Source organism: Myxine glutinosa, chromosome 4 (genome assembly GCF_964187855.1).
Source record: "Myxine glutinosa chromosome 4, kmMyxGlut1.1, whole genome shotgun sequence".
Taxonomy (NCBI): domain Eukaryota; kingdom Metazoa; phylum Chordata; class Myxini; order Myxiniformes; family Myxinidae; genus Myxine; species Myxine glutinosa.
Window position 1 is genome coordinate 91261934 of NC_136264.1, and position 13772 is coordinate 91275705.

Genomic DNA, 13772 nt, shown 5'->3' on the forward strand with positions numbered 1-13772 from the left:
TAATTGCATTATACTGTTACTTCAGCTTCCAAATTGCTTGTTTTTCTTTCATAGACAGTTTTCTGGTCTTCATGTTGGCTTATGCTGACTAACTCCAAAGGTAGACTCCCATGGCAACAGCAAAGGCTAAGACCAAGACTAGGAATTTGCAGCTCTTTTATGTGTGAACAATCAATGCAACAAGAAACATCTGAGCAAGAAGAAACAAACACCTGTCAGTCATTTGTTCCAATACTTATGCTCACCTCAAATGGGGGGACTGAACATAAAAAGTGCTATTACTCTACAATGGTAAAACATATACGCATAGAAATACCAATAAATACAATCTGACCTTCTGTACTCTTGTCATATTCATCTTTTGATCTCAAATCCAAGTTTCTTGAGTATATAGCAACAATAACAAACTTGATTTCGCTGTTCCAATACGTATGGAGGACAATGTAGTTTCTATTTTGTTCAGACTGGTGGTGAAGCAGCAATGTGAAAAGCATTTAGTCATGGTTGTTGTTGTTTTTGCCTCAGTTGGTTCTGATTGAACAGTCCAGTGGCACGGAGATAGCCGATCAATCTCACAGGAGCGATGCAGAGATGCCTCACATTCAAGATGTTGTGCTCTTGCCTACGTGAAGCCAGGACCGTGCAGTCTCCCATGATGTGTTTTATTGTGTGTGGAGCGGCCTGGCAGTGGTTGCAGGTGTCGTCGAGTCTGTTTGTAGTGTAAAGGTTGTGGGTAGTGTCCACAGCGAAGGTGTGAAAGGTGAACACTATCAGATCTGGGGAGTAATTTCTCTGTGTCATCAATGGATGGGGGTTTTGTGCCCAATATACTGTTTGAGCCCAGGTTGTTTATTGCGTTTATGGTGATGTGGGTGTGGAGGTGTTTATATTTTTAAAAATGTTTTAATTGTTTTTAGTTTCTGCATTTAGTGGTTGTTTGCACATCTATCTTATAGGGTGTGAGAAAAGAGGGCACAGTCGTCAGCATAAAGGAGGTCGTGGATTATCATTTCCAGTGTTTTTGTTTTAGCTCTTAATCATTGGAGATTGAAGATGTTACCATATGTATTATTTTTAAAAAGCATCAAGTGGCATTGCTGAAAATTAAGGACCATGACAAAACGCATCTGCTTTGTTCCATTTTAACAGGAAAAGGGTCGGATATGAAACTGATGTCAACGGTAACCGATTCCTTCATGGAAAGATTGGATGTTAACTAACTTTTTCAGGCAATTGACTCCATGCATGGGTTTCCAAGACCTTCTCTGCTAACAGAATCAAAGGCTTTGGTGAGATCTAAAATGACTATGGGAGATTGCCATGCTCTTCGTGGCATTTTTCTTGTATAGTTGGTGAGCAGCGAACGTCATATCAACTGTAACTGTAACGTGATCAGCACAAAATCCAAATTAACTTTCTGGAGTGAGCAATGCAGTTAGGATGCCGGTCAAGTATGATCTGAGCAAAGATCTTCACAGCAATTGCAAGCAATGAGATTCCACGCTGATTATCACAGCATGAACGGTGTACTTGTGTAAGTGCGTTTCACTTGTACACTCTTTTACTTGTAGATGTGGATGATCTGTACATCCTCAAACTCATGGGGCGGCACAGCTTCTAGTTACCTCCGCCAACGAAGGTGGACGGAGGTTATTTCCCCCCCCCTGTCTGTTTGTTTGGTTGTTTGTCTGTGAACAGAATATCTCAAAAAGTTTATATGGATTCGGACAAAATATGGCGGAGAGGCTGGGTATGTGACAAGGACGAAATGATTACATTTTGGTGAAGATCTGAATACAGATCTGGATCAGATAATTATTTAATTTTTAAGTGATTCTCCACCATTGAGATATAGGGTCAAAAAGATGCAGTGCATTCAGAAAGTATTCAGACCCCTTCACTTTTTTCACATTTTGTTATGTTGCAGCCTTATGGTGAAATCGTTTAAATTCATTTTTTCTCTCATCAATCTACACTCAATACCCCATAATGACAAAGAGAAAACAGGATTTTAGAAAGTTTTGCAAATTTATTAAAAAGAAAAAACTGAAATATCACATTGACATAAGTATTCGGACCCTTTGCTATGACACTTGAAATTTAGCTGAGGTGCCTCCCATTTTTCTTGATCATCTTTGAGATGTTTCTACACCTTGATTGGAGTCCACCTGTGGTAAATTCAATTGATTGGACATGATTTGGAAAGGCACACACCTGTCTTTATAAGGTCTCACAGCTGACAATGCGTATCAGAGCAAAAACCAAGCCATGAGGTCGAAGGAACTGCATGCAGAGCTCAGAGACAGGATTGTGTCAAGGCACAGATCTGGGGAAGCCTACAAAAAAATTTCTGCTGCATTGAAGGTTCCCAAGAGCACAGTGGCCTCCATAATTCTTAAATGGGAGAAGTTTGGAACAACCAGGACTCTTCCTAGAGCTGGCCGCCCGGCCAAACTGAGCAATCGGGGGAGAAGGGCCTTGGTAAGAGAGGTGACCAAGAACCCGATGGTCACTCTGGCTGAGCTCCAGAGATCCAGTGTGGAGATGGCAGAAACTTCCAGAAGGACAACCATCACTGCAACACTCCACCGATCTGGGCTTTATGGCAGAGTGGCCAGACCGAAGCCAAACAGTTCAATCTTGGTTTCATCAGACCACAGAATCTTGTTTCTCACAGTCTGAGAGTCCTTTAGGTGCTTTTCTGCAAATTCCAAGCGGGCTTTCATGTCTTTCACTGAGGAGTGGCTTGCCTACGTGAAGCCAGTTTGGTTTGTGCTTGCCTGCAGGTATTCTGTCCAAAGGCTGTGCTACCAAATATTAAGTCTGGTGTCAATAATTTTGTTAATGACATTTCTTTTTATTTTCTGCTTTAAAAGGATATACAGTATTAAGTTCTAAATCAAAAACAAAGGTTCTGTAATATTAACAGTGAAATAAAGAATTGTGGAGACCAAATACTTTTATTAATTTCAACTAATGTTTAGAGAAATTTGTGAGTTATTTGAAAAAATTGCAAGGGTGCCAATATTTTTGGCCATAACTGTATGTGTGGTTAATGTCCTGCTTCCTTCTTGTGACTACGGTGCAGTAATTTGTCTATTTTGATTTGCATCTGTATACATCTTGTCCACCCCATGTATCCTCCCTTGCCCCTCATTCCTCCTGACATCCCTTCTTTTCCAAGTTTCTCTCTAGTTTGTCCTTCAACCCTGCTGTTGGTGTTTCCTCCCTCTTTCTACCATTCCTTTCTACCATCCTGATCCATTCTGTGTTCTAGCTCTTCTATGAGCATTGGCTTTTGATACAAAAGCTTAGGATACAAACTCTGCTGATGCTCCCATTCAACATTAGAGTGACCATTACGCTTCAGGGTGTCGGCTTATTTGATGGTGGCATACATTTGCCATGTCACAGCACCTTTGTGAAGTATTGTGGCATTTTATTAGGGATAATGCTTCCACAGATTACCCGACCACACTCTCCGGCGCTGCCACCGAGTCTGTCCACGACTGCTTATTCGACATGTTGCCACATCCTGCCTGATGGAAGGGTGAGAAACAATCCTGCACAGCGGCGTCTTCTGCAAAGTGGTACAATGGAAAATTAGTCTTCCTATAACAATAGGAGTATTGGTGCCAGAATTCTACGTTGATGGATACCAGCCTCAAGAGATAGGGTGTGTGAGAGAGGCAACTTGAAGTTTGTGAGTGCATTTTGTCTGAAAGTCAGTCTCGGAGGGAACCTGACATACCATTAGCTGACAATTTGGAAATCTGTTCTGGAGACTGTGCTCAACTTGGCTCTTCACAAATGAATGAGGGTCGGTCTTGGATTTGCATTTGTCAGCATTAAACATATTGAAGATTGGTGTGTGCTTGATGTGACATTGAATTTATTTTTATGTATTTTGTCTTGGTTTGGCATTTTTGGTGGTTGCGCAGTTGACGCACATGAATCACTGTGATTGGAATGGTGTTTGAAGTTTTCTTCCAAGTACTATGTTCATGGTGCTGGTGTCCCAGGTTCAAATTTGATATGTCATGTTCATTTGTCCATCACGTTCTGTAACGTCCTTGTACCTCTTGTAAAAGTATACTGATGTGTCGTTATGCCCTAATAATTAGTTACATGTGATGTATCAATACATACAAGCTCCTCACAAGCCTTTGTTTTAGAAAAGGTACATATAGAAAAAGTAACGTTTATTGAAAAGCTTCAGTATGTTTAATATCTGTTTGCATTTTATTTATTTAATTTTTTTTCTTTAACTATTCATGCAAATTCAGGACTATAATCAGTCACATCAACCATTAAATAACTGTTTTTCATGATTTACTGTACTGTATTTGGAAGATCTTTGTTCGTATGCAGCACAAAGATATGGGGGCGTGGCTTTAGGGGTGTGGCATTATTGGCTGAGGGCGTGGCTGTGCCGCTGATGCAATGCGCTCTGTAGGCTTTGGCAGGAATTTGGGAATTTGGAATTAAGCACAAAAACTGGAGCACAAATTAAATGGCAATGAAAATATTCTCACTTCGGCGAGCTGGCTCGAATTTCAAATCTGCCTGGCGGAAGGTGCGTGCGGGACTGAAGGTAAGCGTCATCACGTGAGTCCCGACGTGGTGTATAACATGTTTGGGCCACGTTTTGTAGATGTGGGTGTCAGAATCGAGCGAGTGGATTGGGTGGTGGAGTCACAATGTATAGCGAGCGTAAAATCGAAACAAGTGTGTTGAGAAACAGGGTGTGGCGAGGTATTGGTGCCTCCTTGTGAATGTCTGTCTTCCCCTAGCAAAGTACCCCCTTTATCTTTGTGTTTCTGTATCTCCCAGTTTCTCCCCCCTCCTCACCCTCCCCATTTTTATCATCCATGGCCTATTCCCTGCCAATGCAGTCTGCATGCGCTGCATGTCACAATCATATTTGCACCACATTAGCGATTGCTTTCCTGCATGTATGGCAAGGTGGTTGACACCCATGGTGTAACTTTGTTCCTCTGTATCCTGCAAGCAAGGTATTGATAATATAATTGTTGGATACTCTGCATATGGGAATTTTGTGTTGTAATTGACTTGTCTTTCTTCAGGTGTGCAGGTGTCACTATGGTGGTGCCACCGAGCCAGGCTCCACCAGATGGTGGGTGGGGGTGGGCTGTCGTGTTCGGATCTTTCATGTCCATTGGCTTTTCGTATTGCTTCGCCAAAGCCATCACCGTATTTTACAACGAGATCAAAGGCGTATTCGACACCACGTACAGTGAGATAGCCTGGATCTCCTCCATCATGCTTGCTGTTATGTATGCGGGAGGTAGGTCATGATGCTGGCAAAACATCCATACGAACTATTGTTCTGGGCATTACATGACCTTTTTATGCTCTGGTGATGTCATTTAAACTATTATAAAAGTATGTCAGCATACTCTATTCGTGCATTTCGATGATTTTTATTTCTGATTTGACCCATGGCAATATAAGTGATGTTGATGTTGCCTTGTATGCTGGAGGTTGGCATTTCTGCATGCCTGCTTTTCTAGTGTGGGAGTTAAATTCTAATGGAACGCTTCGCGCGTTCCTGAGATGCACGTGACATGGTGGAACTGTTAACCCACACAAGGGCTCAAATTGAGTCTTCATACGAGCGCAGTTCGCTGGGCAAGCATTGGGTGGGCAATGAATAATATCGCCTGTTGGGTAAAACCACCCCTTCCGCTACCCTCTCTCTGGTATGCTATTCCTGCCATGGTGCTTTATCCCCCACCTTGCAAACCTATTCATGGTCTAGCCCTAACTTTTTCACCACATATGAAGTGAATGCACATAAAATGCCCTTGAAGTCAAACCACTTCTTGACGACTGCCCATTTAATGTTAATTAATAACCAACTAGCTTACCTTGTGTAGCCTTTCATGGTTGTCTGAACAGCTTTCTTCAGCTAGAAGAGCATGGGAGGAGTTGATTTATATAATCCCAGCAACACAACAACAACATGCATTTTAAGGCCATTTTCCCTGCTAGAGCCACCACCTGTGGTAATAATTGATTAGGTGAGAGCGAATTGGTTATTCCCTCCATTCACAGCTGAGAGATGTTTGGGTCTTTGTTTTTCATTTATATGTTGACTGCTTGACGTTAGCATGTAGTACATGCTTTGGAGCCTCGATGGTACGCATTTCTGTCTGTGCTGTCGCTGATTATTCTCCAATAAGCCGATTACCACAAAGGAGACCGATTCGTTACCACGAACGAACTACAGTTGGACGCTGTACGGGACTCGGTGACGATCCTGAAAAGAGCCATTGGAACAAAACTCTGAGAACAAAACAACTTCACAACTTAGCCTATGAATCGCAATCTTTCACCGAAGCTGGGTGTCACCAACCTCCCCCGTACTTCGAGTCCTGTGCGGACTCTGTTCCACCTTCTAAAACTCAAATTATGGAGATAACGACCAACGACACACACACATAACGGGAAAAACTTAAAATTAAATAGCAGTGTAGAATGATCGTGTTATAAAAGGAACTCGAGACAATTAATGTCCATTGCTGATGGGTTTGCCTATAACTGCACTGCTCATGATCTCTTAAAGCTGTGGCACAAAGTGTGAAAAAAATGTTTCATGTTGTGCCAACATTTTGAGTTTACTATCGACTGATTTCTTATTGTGCGTGTATTTTGGGTTGTTGTTGACTGGTTCTTCTTTTGATACCAATAAAGAACAAGAAGAACACTGTGGATTTGTATGGGCATAACCACTTGTTCCAAAAAAAACCTGTTTTATTATCCTGACTGAATGAATACCAGGGTGTGGAGTTCACTTGGAATCCGATTTTATGACTTTTTTTCCTATGAAAAAAGAAAGACCAACAGTTAAAACTGTCACAGCCAGGAAGCAACTTATTCAGCTTTCAAAGTTCAGTGAGGATTTAAACGCTGAGCAAAGGCACCCTGAACAAATTGTCAGGCGGTACATTTTCCGATGAACAATGTTGGATTGATTGTTCGTAGCAATCGATGTAGGTTTCTAACATTGACGTTTTAATATTCAACTAAACTTATGTTCAACTTGGTTCGTGTTCTTCTCATTCCTCTTATTCTTCCAGATTGTTATTGACCCCACCCACATTGACCCACTTTGGGAATAATAACCCACTGTCCAAACCCAATAAACTTCACACTACTCGTGCGTGCACATAATGGTGGAATGTTTGACTTATTTACTTGTGTTTAACAGGTATAATCAGCAGTGTACTTGTGAACACCTATGGCAGCAGACCCGTGGTTATCATTGGGGGAGTGATGGCTAGCAGTGGAATGTTCTTGGCATCCTTCTGCACAAGCATATTGCAGCTTTACTTCTGCATCGGAGTAATTGGAGGTGATTGTTTTTCAAGTTTATTCACACTATCTGAGCACCAAGCCCATTTTTCAACAACACTTTCGAAATAAATGTGAAATCCAAGTTTGCAAAGATATTGACATTTGCTCCCAAGTGCAGAACAATCTCTGTGAAAAAATTCATGATCATCATTTTGTATTTCTTTAGCTTCGAAAAGGAGAATGAATGAGGAGAATTTCAACTACTTTGTTAAACTCCAAAGGAACAAATTTTACTGGAAACCTTTTTCACATACAAGTGTGTCTGTGTGATAATTTAAATGGAATTGAGCTTAACTTCCTGGAAAAGCTTCAGCAAAAAGTTAGTTTTGCCATTTGTTGTGTGTGATCAAAATTTATTACAATCCTCCTTTTTTGGTGAATCACCAATCCACCACCCCCCCCCCCCCTTTTTTTTTTTTTTTTTTTTTTTTTAAAGCTCACCTGGAACTAAGTTCAAAGGAGCTTATGCGATGGTGCGTCGTCAGTCCGTAAACACTTACAACTTCTTCTCCGAAACTGCTGAAGGGATTGTGACCAAACTTGGCACAAATGATATTTGTTGTGTTGTGACAAGCTTGTTCATGGCATTAAAAAAGTCGGGGTCTACCGGGGGTCAAGGTGGATCCAGGTTTGACCCACCCCCCCCCCCCCCCCCCCCAAAATAGGAATTTTCTTTTTCCTCTGCAACAACTACTATTTCGATGAAAATTTACAACCTTCATCACCAGTGTTGGCTTAGCTGTTAGGGTGCCGGCTTGGGATCCTAGGATCCTGGGTTTGAATCCCGGTCGATCACTGAATTAACGCCAGGGGGGTTGACTCAGCCTGTCATCCTTCCGAGGTCGGCAAATTGAGTACCAGCTTGCTGGGATGAATGATCACGGTGTGTACCCCGATTTAGAATAGGTACACCGCATCCCTGCGCATCGTAAGAGGCGAATGGAGGAACCGAGTTGTTAGGGTGAATGGAGGCGACCAAGGGTTGGCGTCAGGAAGGGCATCCGGCCATAAAAACATTGCCTCAAACAGGGAACCATGATTGTCATGGGGCCCGCAAGGCTAACCCCCGCTCTAGCGGGGAAAATGGCCTTAAAACGATCATTCATCACCAGTGTTGTACCAAAGATTGTTCACAGCATTAAAAAAAAATCTGCCCCTTCGGGTATCTATGGGGGGGGGGGGGGGGGAGGATCAAAGTGGGTCCAGGTTTGACCCCCCAAAATAGATATTTGCTTTCTTCTCTGAAACTTCACCACATCCTTCACCACCCGTGATGTACCAAAATTTGTTCACGGCATTAAAAAAAATCTGCCCCTTTGGGGATCTATTGGAGGTGGGGGGGTTGGCCCCCAAAGTCGGCGTTTGCTTTCTTCTCAGAAACTACACACGCAATTCAGATGAAACTTCACCACATCCTTCACCACCCGTGATGTACCAAAATTTGTTCACGGCATTAAAAAAAATCTGCCCCTTTGGGGATCTATGGGAGGTGGGGGGGTTGCCCCCCAAAGTCGGCGTTTGCTTTCTTCTCAGAAACTACACACGCAATTCAGATGAAACTTAACCACAACCTTCATGACCCGTGTTGCACCAAAGTTTGTTCCTGGCATTTAAAAAATCTGGGTCAAAGGTGGTTTATGTTGGTGGCTTTCCCCCCAAAATAGGTATTTGCTTTTTTTTCTCAGAACCTACACACACAATTTTGATGAAACTTCACCACAACCTTCATCATCCGAGATGTACCAATGTTTATTCAAGGCATTGGAAAAATTGGGGTCTGAGGAGGTACATGGGGCGTGGGGGGAGGGGAGTTGCCTCCCAAAATAGGTATTTTTTTGTTTGTTTGCTTAAGGCTTCATGATTATGTTAGTATGATTCGACATGCTGCCTTGTCTTCGAGCAAGCATTGAAATTTGTTTAAAATACCTTTAGTCAGTGCAGTGTACTGTTTATTCTACCAGGTGAGTGCCAGGGGTATTGCCCCTATATTTTCTTTACAGGAGTGAGAAGAATGAGTTTCCCCCTATTCAGGATTTATTATTTTTGGAAAGGACTTGATCCATGGATGCTTTTCTCACCATAATCTCTGTTGAGCGTTTGTTTGTTTTTGTTGATAGAAAACAAACAACAAAGCTAAACGCATGCATTTTGACCCAAATATCAAAGCACACCAAATGAAGCTTAGTACACATGCACCTTGACCTTTGAGCCCAAAGCTTATTGTCATATTAAACACAGCCGTCAAGCCCAAAATGCATGATCCTACCATAAACGTGTTTGATTCGGGGACTACTGGTCATTATTACTGGGTTTGAGAGGTGTGTTTTATGGAAAAAAAAAAAAGTAAAAAAAAAAAAAATCAGATGCAGAAAAGCACTGTACTTTCACCCTAAGACCAAGGGATATGGCCAAGCAAAGCGAACACGCATACACCTTGGCCCAGAGGCAAAGGTTGGTGGCCATAATTAAAATGTATACATTCTAGTACACGGGCAGAATGGTCATACTAACTCATTAGCACCATTTGGAAACCATTGTGTGGAGAGGATTCTCTTCAAGAGATGTGCTGGCAGGTCGTCTCGTGAGAGAGTACGTACATCTAGCACCTCATAACTGAAATGGTGATCATGAACTGTGTGCCGCACCTGCACATGCTGCAACGGTTCTGGACAACAGCAGGTTCCTGACCACACATCCACCCTGTTTAACTTATTGATTCTCATAGCTCAGATGGCAGAGCACTGGTACAGTTCACTAGAGGATCTGGGTTCGATTCCTGGTCTGGATGTGTAATTTTCCCGCATATATCAATTTAATTCTTTATAATCCTGTTCATTAATGTAATTATTCTTATACAGTGTCCTCCATAATTAAGTATTGTAACAGTGAAGTCAAATGTGTTATTATTGCTACATACTCAAGAAATTTGGATTTGAGATCAAAAGAGGAATATGAGGCAAGAGTACAGAAGGTCAATATTCCCCAAATATTCCTGCAGGACGCAAAAGGTCTGCCAGTAACCCTCTTCTGGTGAAACTGCCAAAATCAAGACTCTCTGCGCACCTTCACTCTTTCACTCTTTTTTTTCTCCCACCTCTGGAACAAACTCCCACACTCTCTTTAATCCCACTCCTCCTTCCAGGACTCCCAAACAGCTGTTCACTACCATCTCATATCTTCCCCCATCCAAAACCTTGATCTGTTCTACCCCTGTTAATCCACCCCAAACCCACCTCCTTAAAATTCCCTGTTCTCTTTCCTGAAATCCCCTGTAGTGTCAATCTTGTTTATCCCATGTACCCTGCACCAGCCCTCTCTCTTCTACAGATCTCCTGATGTCCCTGTTCCCTACTGCTATTGTGTTTCTCTCTCCCTCCCTCCTGTCTCCCGCTCCCTTTATGATATGTTCTATGTGTTAGCTCTTTTACGATCCTCAACTAGTATACAAAAAAAAATTGAAAATGTCAAGGAATCCTTCAAAATATGATGACCAGCGAAGGAAAAGAAAGCAAAAGACAGATACTGGAGTAAGTCTTATACCAGAGAACCAAAACTTATCTCAGCATGCAGATCATGCACACACAACAGTACTTCATTATCTGAAAGAATATGTCATTGTTTCAATCAAAGGAAAGCAAAGCCGACAAGCTACATTATGAGCAGAAAAAGCTGGCCAAAGCTTCATAGTAACTACGTCAGGTTTTGAAAGGCAGCGACAGATGCCAAAGAAACTGATTAACCTACAAGTATCAGACACCAGCAATCATCTTCCCTGGGGAAATGCCTTCACTGGAAGTCAGGCAAGGGGCATCTTGACCAGCTACAGCAAAGACAAGACAGTCACAACATTCATGGAGAAATCGAAAGAAGCTTACATCTGATGCAGTATCATCTTCTTGTCAAAGATGCTGCTCATCAATAATCTACTCAAAGCCATGTCAGCCCTTGATCCTGTTGTGAGGTAGCGGTAGCATGAGATCACACAGTCGTTATTACCTGAACAAACTTCCGCCATTGGCCACTCAACTTGATCAAGGATGAGACATTGATGACTTGATCCATGGCACAACCATTGGAGCATTGGAGATATGGAGCATCGATGACAGCTTGCCTGCCAAGTTTAAAGCTGGATCTGTGGTGGGCTAAAGGGGGGGGGGGGGGGGGGGGGGGGAGAGAGGGGAAGTGGGAGATTGCCATTTCTCACTTGTGTTGTCAAAGCCATACTCTCTTGTTTTCATGGCCCCATTGTGGAGAGTACTTTCAACATCATAGGGAGCATCTTGGATGATACATTCCCAAAAGTTTGAGTGTGAGCCATTGTCTAACGGCATAACATATGTTCAGATGTTCAGCCAAGGTGAAGCCTATCTTGGGCAAAAGCTTGTGTATGGCATATCGCACAAGCTGAGACCTGAAAGTAAGAAAGTTGAAAGAAAAAGAACATGCATCATGTAGTGTCATGGTTTCAACCAAGGTTCCTCTGTCAGAGGAAGTTCCATGAAACAATTATGAAAGAGACAGTGAGGGCTCAGTTTGCACATGAGAGTAGGTTTGTGTCAAAAATCAGGAAACTCTATTAAGTACTATACTGTATACATCAGTATATAACCAAGGAGATTGTTCGAGTTGAAGGAATTCTTAGTTAATTAAAATTTGGTGTTCTTCAGAGTTGTTTAAGATTAGCTTCCTTCATTCTTTGCTCAATTTCAATGTGAAGACTCATTGCTGTGGAAACTATTAACAGAAGATTTGCTTTGCTTTCTATCCTCATTTGTCAGTTCTGTGAATTTAAGGGACCCGAGTAATGATTTTAAGATGCAGGAAGACTGAAGTATGTTGTCAAATTAACTCTCAATAATTTAACTTAAATTGTTTGCCTTGAAATTAATCTCAGGAATATTCATATCATGCATACATACACTACATCGCCAAAAGTACGTGGACACCCCTTCTAATTAGTGGATTCGGCTGTTTCAGCCACACCCATTGGTGACAGGTATATATAATCAAGCACACAGCCATGCAATCTCCATAGACAAACATTGGCAGTAGAATGGGCCATACTGAAGAGCTCAGTCACTTTCAATGTGGCACCATCATAGGATGCCACCTTTCCAACAAGTTAGTTCGTTAAATTTCTGCCCTGCTGTTATTGTAAGTTGAAACGTGTAGGAGCAACAACAGCTCAGCCGCAAAGTGGTAGGCCACACAAGCTCACAGAACGGGACCACCAAGTGCTGAAGCACGTAGCGAGTAAAAATCATCGGTCCTCGGTTGCAACACTCACTAGCGAGTTCCAAACTGCCTCTGGAAGCAATGTCAGCATAACAACTGTTCTTCGGGAGCTTCATGAAATGGGTTTCCATGGCTGAGCAGCTGCACACAAGCCTAAGATCACCATGCGCAATGCCAAGCGTCGGTTGGAGTGGTGTAAAGCTCGCCGCTTGGACTCTGCAGCAATGGAAACGCATTCTCTGGAGTTATGAATCACGCTTCACCATCTGTCAGTCCGACGGACAAATCTGGGTTTGGTGGATGCCAGGAGAACGCCACTTGCCCGAATGCATAGTGCCAACGTTAAAGTTTGGTGGAGGAGGAATAATGGTCTGGGGCTGTTTTTCATGGTTCGGTCTTGGCCCCTTAGTTCCAGTGAAGGGAAATCTTAACGCTACAGCATACAATGACATTCTAGATGATTGTTTGCTTCCAACTTTGTGGCAACAGTTTGGGGAATGCACTTTCCTGTTTCAGCATGACAATGCCCCCATGCACAAAGTGAAGTCCACTCGAAATGATTTGTCGAGATCAGTGTGGAAGAACTTGACTGGCCTACACAGAGCTCTGGCCTCAACACCATCGAACACCTTTGGGAGGAATTGGAACGCCGACTGCGAGCCAGGCCTAATCGCCCAACATCTGTGCCCGACCTCACTAATGCTCTTGTGGCTGATTGGAAGCAAATCCCCACAGCAATGTTTCAACATCTAGTGGAAAGCCTTCCCAGAAGAGTGGAGGCTGTTATAGCAGCAAAGGGGTGGACCAACTCCATATTAATGCCCATGATTTTGGAATGAGATGTTCGATGAGCACATATGGGTGTGATGTTCTGGTTTCCACATACTCTTACTTACTATACGTATACTTACTTACTTACTATATACTTACTTATGTATGTATGTATTACGTATGTATGTATTACGTATGTATGTATAACGTATTACGTATGTATTACTTATGTATGTATACATTACATATGTATGTATGTATATATGACTATATGTATGTATGGTATGTATATATGTATGTATGTATGTATATATATATATGTATGTATATATGTATATGTATATATATATGTATGTATATATGTATATGTATATATATATATATGT

General features: G+C 42.2%; 1 protein-coding gene across 11 annotated transcripts in view; it reads left to right on the forward strand.

Moving 5' to 3' along the window:
• Positions 1-13772, forward strand: part of LOC137424978 (monocarboxylate transporter 2) — a 106451-nt gene that overhangs the window by 63795 nt on the left and 28884 nt on the right. For 10 of the 11 annotated variants that reach the window (XM_078776140.1, XM_078776139.1, XM_078776143.1 and 7 more), the window contains 2 exons: positions 5088-5308; positions 7235-7378. In XM_078776140.1, the coding sequence (XP_078632266.1) occupies positions 5104-5308; positions 7235-7378 (349 nt within the window). In that variant the 5' untranslated portion in view covers positions 5088-5103. Of the gene's footprint in view, positions 1-3527; positions 3551-5087; positions 5309-7234; positions 7379-13772 lie in introns of those variants that run through there. The other variant, XM_068112920.2, reaches the window with a different exon arrangement.